Source organism: Anser brachyrhynchus, assembly GCF_964034855.1.
Source record: "Anser brachyrhynchus genome assembly, chromosome: 9".
In the NCBI taxonomy this organism is placed as follows: Eukaryota; Metazoa; Chordata; class Aves; order Anseriformes; family Anatidae; genus Anser; species Anser brachyrhynchus.
In genome coordinates, this window is record NC_137703.1 from 15,681,078 (window position 1) to 15,698,872 (window position 17,795).

At 52.3% G+C, this 17,795-nt stretch overlaps 1 protein-coding gene across 1 annotated transcript in view; it reads right to left on the reverse strand.

Moving 5' to 3' along the window:
- The window catches only part of SLCO2A1 (solute carrier organic anion transporter family member 2A1), a 29,634-nt gene extending 20,639 nt beyond the window's left edge, over positions 1-8,995 (reverse strand). The window contains exon 1 of the mRNA XM_080604092.1: positions 8,619-8,995. Within this exon, the coding sequence (XP_080460218.1) occupies positions 8,619-8,708 (90 nt within the window). The 5' untranslated portion in view covers positions 8,709-8,995. The remainder of the gene's footprint in view (positions 1-8,618) is intronic.
- Between the last annotated feature and the right edge of the window lie 8,800 nt (positions 8,996-17,795).

The window sequence follows — 17,795 nt, forward strand, 5'->3', positions numbered from 1 at the left end:
GAAGAGGGTGGATCGCCACGGCTGAATTTAGCGCAGCAAATGTCAGCCTGATCCCAGGGCAGATAGGAGGATGAGAAGTGTCGGGGAGAGAGATGCGCTAGGGCTGGCAGATGGACTCCAAGAACTGCTGGGCTTGGCAGGAGATGGGGAGAAGACAAAGGTGGAGGACCACGGGGAAGCCACGCTGACGGAGCTTCATGAGGGGATGCGGGGCAGGAGATGGGGCAGGCTGCAGTCAGAGAGGGCAGGCAGGAAGAGGCAGAGGGATGGGGAGAGCCAAGAGGACAGGAAGGGAAGGGCAGATGAGATTTTTTGTTGTTGTTTGGGAAGAAGCTGGGGTTGGACTGCCACCCAAAACAGCCAGAGCAAAGAAAAACAGCCGCAGCTCCAGGACTGGAGCTCGCCTCTTCCAGAGGCACTTTGGCTGTCTGGTGGTGAGAGACTGAGACCTTGCCTGCACTCATCAGGCTCAGTGCCAACCAAAATGTAGACTGCCCAAACCTTGAGGACTCTGAGCACAAATAGCTGTGATAGGGGAGCTTTCTCGGCTGGGGGCAGTGCTCTCCAAAAGGAGCCCATGCACCTCCTGGCCTTGGTACTAGCCAAGATGCTCTGGCAGGGAACAGCAAACCTCTGGTGCTGGTGGAGGTGTGGAGAACTGCTCTGTGTCCATCCCCATCTATCTCCCCACACGTTGCTGCTCACCCTGACCACCGTGACCACCCACAACCATCCGTGGAAAGCAGCATGGTCACAGCTGCTTCCCCCAGCAGCAACCTGGTCCCTGCCAGCTGCTGAGCGCACTGAGACTTGCCACCCCGGCCCCATGCGCCCACTGAGCACCCCAGCAGGGGAGGGAGCCGCTGTCATCCGTCTTTCATAACACTTCACGGGGAAGGATGTTTAAGGAAGAGCCAAGCAAAGTCCTTTGAAGGGAGGTGAAGGCGTGGTGGGAGGTGAAGGAGCTGGGGACACTCCTATGAAGACAGCAGTGACCCCGGAGCAGATGCTCCCATCAGAGCCTGGTGGGGCTCTGGAGCCGTGGGCAGGTCCCGTTGCAGGCAGCCGGGGCGTGCGGCGTGCATCCACCCACACCAGGACACGTGCACAGAGCCCCCTCTTCATCATCCTGACGTTTCCTTCAGAGCGCCGAGCGGTCCTGACTCCAGGCTGTTTATACAAGGCACTTGACTCCTTTCCAAGACACACTTTATTTAAAAGGGAAGAAAATGCCTCAGGGTGGAGGTCTGCCTTGCGGACACCCTGCTCCCTGCACCGGGACCAGCACCACCCAGGGCAAGGCTTTTCCATAAGGCAGACAAGCCCACGCCATCACAAGGAGCAGAGGGGATGATCCCACCACAGTCTGGACCATGGTTCAAAACGGGGACGTGCCAGCTCTGTGGTCGATCCCAAATCAGGGCTCTGAGAGGAGAGACGGGCTCGATCAGTCTCATGCTGAACCCGCTCCGATATCCAAAAAGCAGACAAGAATGAGTTGGTCAGGGACAGGGGGTGAGGTGAGCCTGTCCTTCAGGTGAGCTTCTGGGGACAGCAAGAGGTTGGGGCTGCTGGGGCTGGATGTGTGCCCCAGGAGCAGCCAGTTTTGGGGCACTGCTGGTAGGCAGCCTGCACTTGCACTGCCCTGCACCATGTACCGGGTCTGCTAAGCCATGTTCTCTTATCTCGTGGCACTCTCTTTCCATTATTGTTTATGTAAGATAACGCACTGTCAACACTGTCACTGGCCCTAATGAACAGCTAACTTAGGTACGTTGAGACTGGACTTTAAAAAAGCCTGTTACGAAAGATGGCTGTTTTGCAAGAGTTTTTTGGGGGAACATCACCAAGGCAGCCAGTAAAATGCTTGGCAAGAGGCTAAGCGAGAGAGAGAACATAATGTGCTTGGTAAGCCCAGCATGCATGTGCTGGATGCAGGTCAGAGTAAAGGCAAGGTAAGGAAATTCTGGCCTCTGGATATTTCAGAGGAGTGAAGTGCTTCTACAGCGCCTCCAGGAGGGAGCCCAGCACTGCTCTGCAGGGACCAGGGTTCAGGAAGACAGTGGACTTGATGAATTTAAAGGTCTTTTGACTTTATAGTTGGACTCCATAACCTTGAGGGTCTTTTCCAACCTAAATGATTCCGTGACTCTAAGATGCTGCTACATGCGGCACGGGCATTGCCCCTTCCTCTCCACTGCCTGGAGGATTGATTCAGGGGTTAATTCCTAGCTCTGCTTCCACAGCTTCATGCTTCAGTAGTGGCACCCATGCCCAAAGTCATCCCTCATCTCGTTCTTCAGTGTCTTCACCTGCCTGGAGATAGGGAAGGTGGAAGTCCTATGGCACAGGTCACCCTGCAATGAGCATTGGGAACACATGCCCTGGTGGAGTCTGCACCCACAAAATGCTTGGGGAAAACCCGGCTGGGGGGAGGAAAAAGAGCCGGCCACGTCCAATGGGACCCACGAATGGGTCCCACGCTCTCCTCTTCAGCCATGCCCATGTCTACAAGACAGGGACATAACCACAACCCAGAGAGGAGCAGGACAAGCAAACATGGGAACAAGCTGGAGAAATGCTGGAGAAGCAAAGGGTAAAGTGGGAGTGAAAGGAAGAGCTTTTCCTCCCAGAAGATGGAATAATTTGGGGAGAAACAAGACCATAGTGGGAGCAATGAATTTCAAAACAAAGCCAACTGAGCTGCTTTTTACTGCTTTTAAAATACCTACGACTGAAGACCCACACTCATGCCCTCCTCACAGAGCCCTGGGGCCCCCAGAAGCAGCCCCAGGGGTTCCAGCCTGTGCCACCTCCTCTTCCTGACTCTGCTCTCATGCACTCACACCATTGCTAATGTAAGTACAGAACAGCCACTAACGACATAGATAGAAAGAGCCAGAGCTTAATTTATTAGACAGCCACAACAGCTGCCTGGGGAGCTGTAAAAAGCAGCGGAGATCCTCGCAGAGGCCATCAAACTGCTCTCAGCTGATTGATGACACCGAGGTATGACGTGGCCAAGAGCAGTTGTTGCAGGGAGATGCACAATGAATCTGGCTAGAGTAAATATTTAGAAAGGACAAGGAGTAAGGACACTCTGTTAGCTCTTTCTGCCCACACAGTACTATTGGGCTTGTATTTGGGGCTCCTGAGGGCCAAACCAAAACCTTTTGACTTCATTGGAAAGCGTCCTACACTACTGAAGACCAACAGGCTGACTTTGGGGAATATTGGGCCATGAATTTGCCCTCATTGTATTGAAACTCAACCCCTTCTCCCAGCTGAAGTGTTGGAGGAGCTCCAGAAGTCATGACCCAAAGCAGGAGAACCCAACCTGCCCACCTCTTGGGAAGTGCCTTCAGGCTTCCTCCACTTTACTCTCCCGAACTTACAGGAGGAAAAAAATAAGGGAGGGGTGTGTGCATGCATGTGAGGCTTTAGGAAGTAATAAGAACATCCCCAAAATGATCAATACTCAGCTGTTTCCTTTAGAGCTTGTCTATGATCAACACTCACAGCACTAAATGGTTCTCCTGCAGCCGTGTGGCTGCAATCAGACATTCAGAAAGAAACACATCAGCTGGAAATGAAAACACATGGACACGCGTGGGGAAATACATCCCTCCTCGACGTCTCTTTCCTATATGCAGCTGCCTACATCTCTATCAGAAAGCACCAATGACAGATGGAAAAATAATAAATAAAGAAACAAATAAATTACAAAAGCAACATTTCTACCAAGGGAAACAACTACCCTGCCGCAGAACACATCTTAGCACAACACCTCACAGCCAGGAGCATGGTCCAATGGCAGAAGCTGGCTCCTAAAATTTTATTTCTCTTGCAAAAAATAAACAAATAAAACTGGGATTGTCTAAAGCAGGCTGCTGCCCACTTTATTAGTTGCAATAATGACTGCCTACTGCCAAGTAACTCGAGCTTTACAACCACAAACTGTCAAGTGCAAAGCCAATGTTTGCTCTCGTTTCAGCAAACACACGCGTGGGATCTGCAGGTCCCGATGCCCTTGCAGGGTCCCCACAAGCCCGGCTTTGCTCTGCTGCTGTATGGGGAACACTGCAGGCGAGGAGCACAGCCCTGCCTCCCGGCGCAGGTGCCCGCTGCAGGAAGGAAGGGGCTTTTTGGCCAGGGGTGTTGCTGAGAGCAGACCTTCAGATGTGAGGTGTGCGAGCTGTCTCTGCTCCTTCCTGAGCTCCCGCTGAGAAAACCCTTCTGCTTGCATAACACGGGGCAGGTCTGTAAGCAGCTCTCTCTTCCCGCAGCCACGCCACGGTAGCAGGTCGGCCGTGTGGTTGGGCCTTTGCTTTCACTTCTTCTCTTTGTGCTGCGTCAAGTCCAATCGTGATCTCCCTGAAGATAGCTTCAGATTCGCTCCGTCTTCCCTGGCCCACAAACGTATGCAAACACTCCTCTCACACACCCTCAGCCCCGGCCATGCCTCGCGCTCCCTATCAGCGACACTCCTCTCCTATTTTTCTTGTGATAATCTTATCTTTGCTGACCACTCCTTGATTGTGTTTGGGCACAGAACCACCTCGCCCCTCATAAAATTAACTTGTTTCATGTCCCTAGACCTTGATCCCATTAACCTTTCCAACCTGATTTACCCTCTGGCTCTTCCTCATCTTTTTCCTCATCCTGCTGCTGATGTTCTTCCAGGCAGTCCTTCCGTTTTACGATCTGATCCCAACAAAAACAGATATAAATATAGTCTTGGATCCATCAAAGCCCAGCCTTTTCTTTCTGACGCCAGCACCATCAACCACAAATGTTGAAGACCCCAGTCACACCAGGTACTTCTCCCTGTGCCACCACTCTTGTCCTTCGTTCTGCTTGTTTCTTTGCCACAAAGGTTTGTCCAAGTCCCTCCTTGCACAGTAAGAACCCAGTACTGAAATACCCTCTGATCTTCCTGGCTCATCTGATGGCCCAAACCCACAATGGCCATCTCCTCTCAATACTTCCCTCTCCGAACCTAAAGCCATACTGTGGGCCAAATGCCAATGGCTTGGTGCATCTTCTATTCTTCCTCATGTTTCAACAGCTACATGCAGCAATTCCTAATCTCTTCCAACAGGATGAGAGCACGACCATTATTTCTGCGGGCTTCTGAAATACAATCCTTTCAGCAAATTCCTTCAGTTCCCTTAAAGAAAAGGGCAAAACTTGCCCTGAGCTGCTGGGACCTCGGGCTCCAGGGCAAGGCTTCCAGTTCTGCAGAAGACACCCTGCCTCTCCAGAGAGGGCAGAGCACCTCGCTGCGGGCCATTGCACCCATCTGGCCACATCACCTTCACCCTGGGCTCCTTGGAAACCTCAGCACCTCTGGGACTCCACAGTCTCCTCTTGGTCTTGCCATCCCCTCTCCTCCAGCCCCCGACACTGCCCACCTCCCTCCCCTTATCCGTCACACTGATGCTGAGACTGCTCGACCAGAGGCATGTTCAATGAGCTGTGTTTTTGTGGAGTGCCTTAAAGCAAAGCCCCACAGCCTTTTTCCCAAACAACCTGCCCCTCTGACCCTGCTGCTCCTTCTTCATCGCCACGTGCACCCAGCCCCTCGGTGCACACGCTGTTGAGGCAGCTCACTGTCTTGGGCTCCTTTACGGCACCCAATTTAAATCTGCCCCCAGGGCTTTTAAATCCCCCTCGCAGACTTCTTCCAGCTGACACGAGGAGCAATAACCCCCTGTTATCTTCCTGGCTCCCTTCCCACATCGGGCAGTCCATGGGGTCAATACCTCCTGCCTGCGCTCTCCTACCGAAACCACTGCAGCCCAGCTAAGTGGCAAGGCGTTTATAAAGCTCTCCTTGTCACATCCCTGGGGATCCAGGACAAGCAATTAGCTGTCAATTAAAATAGTGCAAAACCACGAAAGAGACAATAAGGGGAAAGAAGCCAGAATGTTTGACAAGGAAACGAGGCGCTGCAAATAGGGAAACCCTCAGCAATAGACCTGCCAGTGGCTGTCCAGAAGGGCAAGGTGGGCATGGATGTGACAATGGGACAGCAGCTGGGACTCTGACCTGGGGTCATCCATGGCCATGCTCAGGTACCAGAAGGACTAACTGCCCATGTCTCCTCCACCTTTCCAGCCTGTTTCGGTCCTCTAGGCCATGAGCCCCAGGGTGTTACGTTGCCACCAGCTGCCACCAAAGTTTGGCCTCATCCTGTATTTGCCACTGCAACCCCTCGGGCCCCAGCACCTTCAGCATGACCCTGGAAGCTCTGTGGGGCTTCAAAGTAAGCGGCTGCCCTTGCTCATCACCGCCCTCTGCCACCACCGGGGGGTCACTGAGATGTCCGGGCATCCTGGGGGGACAGGGGCTCAGCAGCAGCCTCCAAGCCCCTCTTTGGGACTTCTGCTTACTCTCCTCAAGGTGACAAGTGGGCAGCCTCTGGAGGGCTTCAAGCCCCCCCACTGGGTGCTCAAAGCAATGAGGAGCTGAGCAGCATTAATCCAGCCAGGGGATATGGAGCAGATGGAACCCTGGCCCTGGGACCATCCTGCTCCTGACCTCCAAAAGCCTGCAGTAACCGGGCCAGCAATGACAAAGAGCCCAGAGCAATGGGAACATGGAACAGCAAGATGTTTTGCAGAAAATAAGTAAGTACATAAAAAATCATTTTTTTATTTCCAGCCTCAGCCCCGCAGAAGGCACTTTGAAAACAATGTGGGCACGTAAGCCCCTAGAACAAGCGCGAGCTGCAGGACTAGGACTCGGAGCCCACTACGACCGGAGGCTTGGGGTGTGTTGGAAACACCACCCTGGCCAGAAGCTGCCCTCACCTACAGGAGGGTGCCGGGGCTGGTTGATGCCATCCAGTGGCTGGCTCTGATGGGAGGGTGCCAGCAGCTCACGCGCAGCCAGGACGCCAACTTTTACGACGTGTTATCCGCGGCACCAAGGGCTTCTCATGCAAACGAGCCCTTTGCTGTACGCCTTGCCCTCTGAGGACCCACCCATAGCAAAACAGCTTCCCAAACCTAGAAATTAATTCACGACACTTTTATTTTCTGCCACTTTTCGGAGGGCTGAGAGTGCTGACAGCTGCAGTCAGGCTGCTGCCTGCCTTGTTACCTCGAAGCAGGGTTTGTTTTTTTAATGTGTATATATATATATATTTTAAAGCAAACCTTGCAACATGGGAAGAGTGAACAGGTCAGAAAAGGGTGGGAGGTGGCATTGCCTGTCCCTTTATATACATTTGCTCCTAAAAGCAAGAACCTGTCACATGGGTGGCTGTCCCAGCTCCATCCCAGACAGTACACATCACCCGTCCGATGTCAGCGAGGGTACTTTGATAGAGCCCAAACCATTCCTTAATATCCTGCATGGTGCTGGCATAGGGCTGCATTAAAATGAGGTTTATTCCTCTCCATTTAGGAAAAAAAAAAAAAAGATATTTTTTTCTTCAAAGAGCTTCTTTCACTCTCCAGCCTGCCCGTGGTGCAGCTGTGTTTGGACTGGAGGGAGGCTCGGATGGCACCTCCTGCTTGTGGGGTCACCCTGCCTGTGACACCCCAGTGCCACCTGCCACTGAGGGGTCCTGAACGCAGCCCCTGACCAAGCATCCTTGGAGAAACGAATTTACATTTGGTGGCGGTGGGTTGGTTTTCTTTTGTTTGTTTGTTTTTTTTAATCCCTGTAGTTTTACAGCCTTAAGAAAAGCACTGATTAGCAATGCTTTTACAGCTTCACCCACCTGAGCCATGGTCACTACCAGCACAGCCTGAAGGAGGCTGGGGCCACCTTTTTCACCAGTCCCCTCTGCCCCCCCCATACATGCAGCTCTCCATTATCCTGTTTATAACCTGGGGTGATCTCGAGCTCTTCCTCCTGCAGCTCACAGCCAGAAAGGGCCATCAAGCCACCCGCTGAGACAGCAGCAGGGACCTTTGGGGATGTGGGACTGGATGGACTGGCTGCCAACGCACTCCTGGGGCGATCGCCCGCGAACCCAAAGCATTGTCACTTGGCAACAAATAAAAACCAAACCCATCCCGGGCCGTGACGCTTGCACCCCGGCTTCCCAAAGCTGTGCTTAGCTGAGAAGCGCAGACAAAGCCGTCCTCACAGCACTGCTGGCACGCTGCAAACCTACACCCGTGTTCGATAACGCCAGTGGGAAGCACACCCAGGCAAGGGGTCCCCCTCTGCCACAGCTTTCTCCTGCTGTGAGCCCCAAAATTGCGCCTGGCTGTCTCAAACACTGCAAGGCAAAGCAGGAAAGTCCCCCTCCCTGCTGGGGATGTGCCAGCCGGCCCTGCCGTTCACAAAACCACCCTTCTCCCCACCAAGGCTTTTCAAGCGAATCGACGTTATTATAGGGCAGTGTTTTCCTTTAGCACCAGGATGTGGTTAATCATTCCCTAAGCGGCGGCACACCGTGTCCTGGATGCGACAGGCAAGCCCCGCAGCCCACGGCACACTGAGCCCCTGGTCCTCCGCGGCGTTATTCGGGACCAAAGACGTGAGATTCATTATCTGCACCTTTGCAAGCAGCCTTCGCTTTACCAGCAGCTTGCACCAGGGCTGCTCTCGGGGCCAGCCTCCTCCTCCCGCATCGCCGCTGGAGCACCGCTCCTTACCTTGATGTTGCAGAAGATACCGCGGGAGCAGGTGCTGGAGCTTTTGGGGACGTCAGCTGGGGACTTGCTGGCTTCGGGGTGGACTCCCATGGTGTGCTGGCCTCCCTGGGCTCCCCGAGGAGCTGGGCTCTGTGTGCAGGCTCCCGAGACGGTGAGCGCTCGCCAGCGCCGTCCCGCTCTGTCCCGTCCCGCTCCGAAAACCCAGCGAGCCCGTGAGTGAGCCAGGCAGCGTGAGCGCAAAGTTTTTATAAGTCTGCTCTCGGGAGTGATGATGAAACCCTTTCTCCTCCCTCTTTTCCTTTGGGTGTAGAGGGAACTTTAAAGCTGCAGGAAGCCAACACGAGCGCGCGGCAAGCCGCTGGGCGCCCACCGGATCTGGGCTTTTTGGGGATGAGGACTGTGGTGAGAAATCCCTCCCTCTGGCAAGGAGTCACAGAGGAAAAAACAAACACCACCAAAAAAAAGCCCCAAAACTCCTCCTGCTTCTCTCTCATGGAAAAAACTGCATTTGTGTGGTTCCTGGGCGCTGTTTTAAGTAATACCTCTCTGGGGCTTTGTTTATGCAAAGCACTGATTTATTATCATGAGAGAGAAAAAGTGTCAGAGGGAGAAGGGCGGGGGGAAGCCAGCTTCAAGCACTCTGTCAAAATTATCTTCTTTCCCCATATGAAGTGGGGAAGTGGGAGAGAGAGACGGATAGGTGTGGAGGACCCCCTGGGAAATGGGGTGGCCTGAGCCCGGAGAACCCAAATCTCACCTCCCTGAATGGTTTCTCTGCTGCGGGAGTACTGGTGGGTCCCGGGGAGGGGGTCCCCACCGAGCACAGGGTCCCACTGGCACCCCAAGGTCCTGCTCGGGTGGGTGGCTAGAGCAGAGCAGTGCCAGGGTGGGGCGCAGCACTCCCTACAGGATGTGGATTCCCCAAAACCCATGGGATCCTTGGCAAAGGAGGGCAGAGATGCCGAGGAGCTGGGTGAAGGGGCCCTGCTGTCACCGGGCGCCACCAACGGGTGGCTGCTCACCACGAGAGGGTGCCTTGCGCCCGTGGGAGAGGGACCCACATGCTCCCCTCTGCTGTTGGGGCGCAGCACCAGTCCCACCAGCCATGGGGCTTGAGAGCGGTGCAAAAACCCACATGGCCAAGGGAAAATGAGCTACTTTTGGGTGTCTGCTTCCTGATGGCCGGAGAGCACCAGGTACAGGGACAGGCGGACAGTCCCTGCCTGCAGCTGGCGAAGCAAGCATCCTTTTTTCCAATCTTTTTTCCCCGCTTTTGCTATTCCCATCCCCAGATTTGCTGGGTTTGGGGTCAGGATGCAATGCCAAGCCCTGCTACCCATCTCTCAGCTCTAGGAGATGTGATGGCACCGAAATGTCGACATCGCTGATAGGAAAGCTCAGCTCAAGAATGCAGACAGCTCCTCTGCTCACCCCCCTTGAGCCCCATGTGCTGCTGATCCCATTTTTCAGGGAATTCCTAGCCTGCTGGCGAGCAGCTCCGTCATTTCCGTTTATTCTGCAGAACCATGACGCTCACTTTGTTATAACAACCAGCTCCAGCAGCAGCTGCTGTCGCCTTTCCCTGCAAAATCTCCTCTGCGCAGCGAAGTGGTGCGTGGGGCTGGCGTCCCCATGCCAAGACCCCCACCAGAGGCAGAAAAACGCCCACTCCACACACTGCCTTGGTCCATTCCCACAGAATTAAGCTTCCAGTGAGGTTTTTCCCAAGCAATGAGCATTGCCCAATACTTGGCAGCTTATCTAGATATAGGGTATAAGACAAGCAAAGCTGGCAAATCTAAATTGAAAAGGCCAGTTTGGGGGTTTCAGCTATTAGTGGCATGCACGGCTTAAGGACTTCATCTTGCAGCGAAAGCCCCGAGCTAGCTCTGCTCTAACAAGGTGCTGGAATGGGGTTCCAAGTCCAAAGGGATTATTTCTGTGCTTAAAAACACAGCTTAAGTGTGAATTCACATGATTGACTTTTGCGCTTCATTTACACGAGGTGTTTACCCATTTAAACATATATTTATAGCTTACATGGAAGCATGCAGCATCTTCCCCAGTGTCCCCAAAACTGCATGGGACCATCACAGAGCATCATCACATCTCCAGACTTCATCCTGCTGGAAGAGAAATCCCAGCCCTCGGACACTAACTTAGCTCCTGTAGGCACAGCTCTTTTACTTCAACACGGCTTTTAAATGACGGACCTCTGACAACAGATGGTGCCACAGAGGTGAGAAAATGAGACGGACACAAGAAAATAAGGCTCTTGCCTCTTTTTGAGGCTTCTCCACTGCATTTTAGTTCTTCCAGTGCAAAAGCCTTGGCAAGAAGTGGTATGGCCTGCAGATGAATGCACAGAAGGAAAGTGATTTATGGCACTGAGAAGGGGAGGGGAGCTTGGTTTCAAATTCGTGGTGCTTTGTTAGGCGTTACCGCCAACGCTCAGTGCCTGGCAGGAGAAATCGCACATTGATGGGGTTTGGTTCGTTTTACACGGCTCCTGGGGCCGCCTTTCCTCCTTGGCCTTTGAAACGAGTTCCCAGTGCCAGAGGAGCACATGGGCCCAGCCAAGACATCGGCTGCCGCCGGCCGGCGCGGGGCTGCTTTTCATCGCCGCAGTGATGGATGGCAGCAGCAAACCGCGAGGTAGGTCCATTGCCCAGCTGGGAAGGCCATCACAGATCTGGGGAGACAGCAGCAGGAGGGTGTTAATGATAACCCCAACTCAGAGGACTTGGCGGTGTGAGGTCTTCTCGTTCAGCAGCCACATGGCTCTTCATACCTCTCTCTGCAGGACGTCCCCGACCCGCAGGGCCCGGCAGCTCTACAGCTCTACATCCTCTCCCTCATCCATAAGCTGCCGACTGAAGCACACCCCTCAAGCACATTTCTCATGGGCAGGCCAAATTTACTGTGTCTTAGGAGCTAAGGCAGGTCCCTCTTCACTACCGAGGAATGCTCACCTTGCTTGCAGAACATCGGAGTCCTCAAGCTATGTTACTTCTGCTGGAAAGGAGACTTGGTCAAACTCTTTCAACATGACCACAGCTTTTCTCTTTCCCTGCATCAAACACCTTATTTCTTTCCACCAGGCCTGGGCTGTTGCTTTCATGGGGTGAGGCCCACACTGCCTTTCTGTCTTTCTGCTTTTCTATCCAGCAGGAACCAAAATCTGAAGTTCACATCTCAGTGTTCCTCCATGGTATCCCCAACGTGTTCTTCTCAATGATCCTTTGCCCACTGGGCTTTAAAAGGCAACAGTGCCTTCACACACAGGAATGTACACAACTCAGCAGGAAAGATTGCCCTGATCTCTAGAAAAACCTTTTGCTAAAAGAGGAGATTCTGCACTTTATTCTCTGTGAGGGAGCAGTCTCCATCCCAGCTTGGAAGATGGTCTCTTGCAGGTGCAGTGGGATGGTCCCTGCCAGAGGAAGCTCGACCAGCAGATCTTTCTTAAAGGCGGGCATTTCATTCCCAGCAACCTCCCCTACGAGGACTCAGTGACTCAGAAGTTGTTCCCCCAGATCCGAAGATGTGGATCCAGAAGACTCAAGCAGCTTCCCAAACCCCTTGGTGGACTTCATGTGATCCAACAACAAGAGCAAAGCCTGTAGGCACGCCTCTATGCAGCCCCCAGCCTGGGACACCCTCCATTGCTGCATAAAACCACAAGTTGGAGAAGGGGCCGGACATCAGCACCTGGCTGGGGGGCATGTCCCAGCCACCGTCTGAGCCCCGCACTCTCTCAGCAGACAAGATGTGGCCACAAAACCCTCCTTGCTCCTCACCTGAAGCTACAGCCCACGCTCTGGCTCGTCGCAGTGACAGCATCTTGCTGCAGACCTCAGCAGCGGGAGGAGATGCAGAGATGGACAGGCACTGCGGGAGAAGTTGGGAAGTCCTCGGGAGGCTCTGTGAGAGAGAGGAAGGAACAAAAGCAGGATTAGGGCCCTGCTTAAGGCTCACAAAACAAGCAGTCCTCGAGGTTATCACCCAAGACGTGCTGGGTCTCCTGCTTTGTGGGTGGTGCTGTTGCAAAAGCAGGCTTAGGAACGGAGCAAAAGGCAGTCCCTGTATTTACTCAGGAACCTTGCACAGCTCAAACTTCCTGGAGCTGCATGACCCCCAGTTTTCTTGCTACACCTGAGTACCAGGGCAGTGCAAGCCGCTGCAAAAGCAAACGTAAAGCCCCCAGGCTCCCAGAAGGTTTCAGACTTGCAAGTACAAGCATTGTTCTAGGAACACGGATTAAGAACCACTGCTCCCAGACCCAGTGCCCGGGGCTGCAGGCCAGCGTGCCCCGTACAGCCCCTGCAGACCTGGGGCTGATGGTATGGGGTGGGGAGGACAGTCCTCCTCCGATGAGGATGGGTGGGAGAGCAGAAATCCCCCCCCGCCCTGCAGCCAGTGCACAGCAGTGGTTTCACTGGAAATTACAGACTGTGACAGGCTGGGTTTAATTTACCAGCAATTTATGCTTGATCTGGAGCAGAAATACTGGTCGGAGGGAGGTGGATGGCCATACCTGAAGAACAGGCTTGGCTGACGTGAGCACCCCGACGGCGCCCACCCTGCGGACACCGCCCGGGGACTGGGAGTGAGGCCAAGGCTGGATGAAGGAGAAGGTGGCAGGAGCTGAGGTGCCAGCACCAAGGCATCCCTCCCAGGGCTGGCTGCCTCAGTCTGCTGCCCCGAATCAGAGGACATTCATCCGTGCTGGTGACTGGCTGATGTGCATGAAGCAGCTCCGCTCTGCTCTCCATCCCCTACGCAAACCCGGTCAGTTGGGCAGAACACCTGCAGGGCAGTGGCAGAAGATGCGTTATGCTGCAGGTCTTCAGCAGCCCCTTTTTTTTCCTCTGCCTCCTCTGTTTCGAGGAGCCTGGTTTACAATTGGGCCCCTTGGGTTTCCCCACCAGCTGAGTCCCTGCTGGAATATACCAAAGGCTCTTTGGTCAGACTGGAGAAGACCCACTGCATGGATTGTTTTGGTGGGTCCAGCTGGGCCAGCAACCTCTTTCACCTCTTCTTTCCCTGTAGCAGCTTTTCGGGGTGCCATTCTGCAGGCTTCAGGGCTTTTTGCTCAGCATTTTCCAGAGAAGCAGTGCTGATGGTTGGCAAAAGGAGGTGAGAGACGGGAATTAAGATATTTCACCCTCCAGCTTCTGTCATTTGCATGGCCATGGCCGAACAAACTCACGATGAATGCTGCCTCGCCATATACAAGAGTAAAAGCAAGGATGGAAGCTGCTGTGCATCACTCAGAGCAATGTGGGTGCTGCGAATAGCAGGGGCCAGCACCCAGCAGGGATGTGCCATGGAGGTCCCCACGTCCTTCGCACCCTCTGGGCACCACTGCAAAGCCCTCCTGGCACTCTCCAAGTACAGTTCTCAAAATAACCAGGTGTTTGTAGTCGGGCCAGGGCCCTGGCCTTCGCTGCAGGATGCGTTCGGCAAGCCCAGAACAAAGAGACAGTCCCTGCCTCAAAGGATTTACAATCTAAAGCATCAGTATCCTGTAGTAAAAGCAATTAAACGAGGCAGACAAGAATCTGTGCCATTCAAAGCAGGATTGCATTTCCTTGAAATTGCTTCAAGTGAGCACGATGAGACAGTCTGATTTAGCTCTGCCTGCTGCCAATAAACTTCACAGTCACTAAAAATTTCAGGAACTGTGCCCCTAATCCAGGCTTCTGCAGCTGAGAAAGGTAGAGCCCAATATTTTTGTAAAAATCCTAAACCCTGCTTCTTCCATGGACTCACAGACCCAGGAGAGGCAGACAGATGCAGGTTAGCTTTGGAGACTCTCCTGGGCCTTGAAGTTGGTTGGGCAGGGCAATCCTGCTATTTCACACTGAAAAGACACTGTTCAGCAGCAAAAATGCCAGCTAACACCCGCTGGTGCTCGCAGGGATGTGGTTAAACCCCTGGGAGCAGGTCTACAGGGATGCCATCCTGAGGCGCAGGGGGAAGCAGCGTGACTGAGCCAGACCTGGAGGAGCCCCCATCCAGAACGACATCCCACATGCAGCTGCACAGCCCAGCATGGGGAGGGGGCAGGTGACACACGGATTTCTGCAGGGCCTCCGGGACACAGCCACACGCTCTGTCTGACCCTGAGAATAGCTTGCCTCTCTGCCTCTCCTTGCTTCATCCCAGCATCGTCCATCTCAACAAGGGCTCTCAGGTGCAGTCCAGAAGCAGCAGTCCCTCCAGCAGAAGGGCTAAGGAAGCTGATGGAGGGTTAAGCTTCAGCCTTCTCCTCCTGTTGTGAAGATACCCCTGGCCATCACGTAAAAATGCCTGGTGCTCATCCCAGCACATCAGGCTGCTGCCTGGACATGCTGCTGCGGGATGGACGCGGCAGTGATTTTGCAACTGTGCACTGCCCGCAGGGCAGCCCTCCTGCTCTATTCAATGCTGAGATGCAAAGCTCGCTAAAAATATTGTCTCAAAGGAGCAAGAAATTCATCTTCCCCTTGCTCCTGAGCTGGGGCATCAGTACCGCTATTTCCAGTCAAGCCACCAGGGAAAAGAAGACCTGCTGCTAGGGCTGCCATTGCCATCATCATGGTTTTCCTCCTAAAACAGAGAAAAACCTTTTGCCCTATCTTTCTTCCCCCTTTTTCCCTTTTCTTTGCCTTTTCTGCAGGAGAGATGCAGACTGAGGGTGGCAACAAGACTCCTGGCTCAGGAATGAACCTGGGAGCCCTCAGCTGTGTCCTGTGAAAATTTGAGTTTGTAGAGAAAAAGCAGCACCACCTCCCTACTGAAAAACAACATCCAAAAACACTCGGAGAAGGAATTTTCCCTTGGTCTCAGTGAGATCCATGTGCCCATACCTGTCATGTCCCACTAGAAGTCTTCACCTTCTTGAAGGGCTGATGGTTGTCGGATATGTTGACATTTTACCTTGGAAATTTATTTTTTAGCTGCTCTGCCCCTTATAAAAGACCTCAGAGTGCTCATGTAGCCACCATTTGAATGAAAATTTAAAAATAAATAAGTTAATTAAGTACACAAAAGCTGTAAGATCATTATCCCATTACCTGAAAGGAGATAGTCCAATGCTGTGTGATGATCATAGCTCTGATTAGATCCCTCCTGAAGTCATGGTAAGGACAGTTAAACCAGAGCATTGGGATGCTTGCCCGCTTCCCTCTGGAGAATGTCACATTCAATAAAAAGAGGATAAAAGAGGGTGAATTCAACACATTTTTCCTAATATATGGCCACAAGACTGTCCTCATACCACTGCACGTCCTGAAGCCCTGGGCACTGTTAAACACGGAGTGACAGTCACGCATCAGAGAAGTTGAAAATGGTTCTGTCTCCACTAAATATTTTTATTATACTATATACCAACTTATTTAACAATGATGGCAATAAAAGTGCCAAACAAGTTGCATAATCATCTAACTTGCACTTTCAGCTGCTTGGAAGTTTCATAAAATCTCCTTGTTTGGTTCAAAACCTTACAAATTTTCCTCTGCCAGAGAGAGGTAGTGTGTGTGTGTGTGCGTGTGTGTGCATGTGGTTTGGCCATTACGGTGTTAGGATCGATTCACTAAATAAAACAGCTTGAATTTCAATAAGAGGCAAACCAAAACAAACTAATAAAACCTGTTCTCCTCGCGCTGGATGTAAGCAAAGGCAGTGCCATAGCAGTCGTGAGTAAGGCTGGGATTTGGCAGTCACCAGCCCTGCTGACGTGTTTTGCAGAGCTCTGCTAGAAATTGGTTTTGACAAACCCACTTGTGCATGTCCAAATCGGTTCAGATCTTTTCACTCCCCTCCTCCTCTGGAGACATCCTTTCCTCCTTCTCCCTTGTCCCGAAAGGAGCCAGGATCCTTCTCACAGGGCTTTGCCATTGACCTGCAGTCCCATTCCCCATTGCAGAGGCTTTTTGGATTCCTCCTGCTCCTGCCTAAAATAAGGTCACTGCATCCACACACCAAAGCAGCTTTCCCAGGACAGACCATGGCCACATGCACCTCACGTCCCCACATGAAGCACCTTGGTGGGGTGGTTCTTCCCATGGGGCTTAAACATTTGTATTTCACAATACTTTCACGCTTTTCATTACAAGATCCTCTCCTAACTCTGAATGTGCAGTAGACAAGGCTTGGTTTGGGTTGGCCATTTCAGCATCAGCCATTTCAACTCAAAATCTATTTGTTTTCCTTGGAACGTGCAAGTCAAACTGGAACAATGGCTGGAACTGACATTTTGCAAGGAAAGATTTTGTTTCATCTTGAAAGTCTGAAACACCTTGAAATACTTTCCGATGGAAATGACATTTTGTTTCTGCTGATGCACATCGGAATCACCCCATCACAATTTCCATCCTCCCCTGGCTGCTCCCACTTGGGCAGCAGGGACCCAAAGAGCCACCAAACACCGGCACGGTGTGGAGCAGGAGGGACGTGTCCAGCTGCCACGTCTGGGGTGACAAGGAGCAATCCAAGCTGGCACCACAGGCACAGCTCACAAAAGCACCGTTTTTAACGGGTAAAACAGAGGTGTGCAGGGCATTCCAGCAGGATCCATTTCATTCTGTACAAGCAAATTGTGAAAGGAGCCAGGAGACCTCAAGGGAAGGAGAACAAACAAAGGTACCAGAAGAGAGAAATACTTTCCTATCAGTTTTTTCACAAAGAACTGGGGAGGGAAAAACAAAAACAAAACAAACAAACAAACAAAAAAAAGCAGTAAAAGATAATAATTTGGAAATCCCAGCCCTGCTGTGCTCAGATTTCTCATACCTGCAGAGCCTGAGAAACTTCAAACCACTCCCATACCAAATTCAGATAAAAAGCTCTGTTCTTGGAAAGTTTCATTTGAAGAAAAAAAGTTGAGGTTGACCAAAACATTTCCCTTTCCCAATTTCAAAACATTTCCTTTAGATCATGGCTTTTTAGTGCTATGGGATTAGCTCACGTTCCTAAACAATCATTTCAGCGAAAAGTTAGCTGCCACTGTTAATAATTAAAAATAACCTTTCGCAAACAGGATCCTTTACTTCCTGTTCTCCTTCATTTTATGGGGACAAACTAAAGGGTCCCCAGACATGCCTCTAGATACTTGGGTGTCTATCTGCTAAAGGGCCCAAAGCCAGCCTGTTCACACAGCCAGCACTTTCCTCCCTTTAGGGACCACTTCAC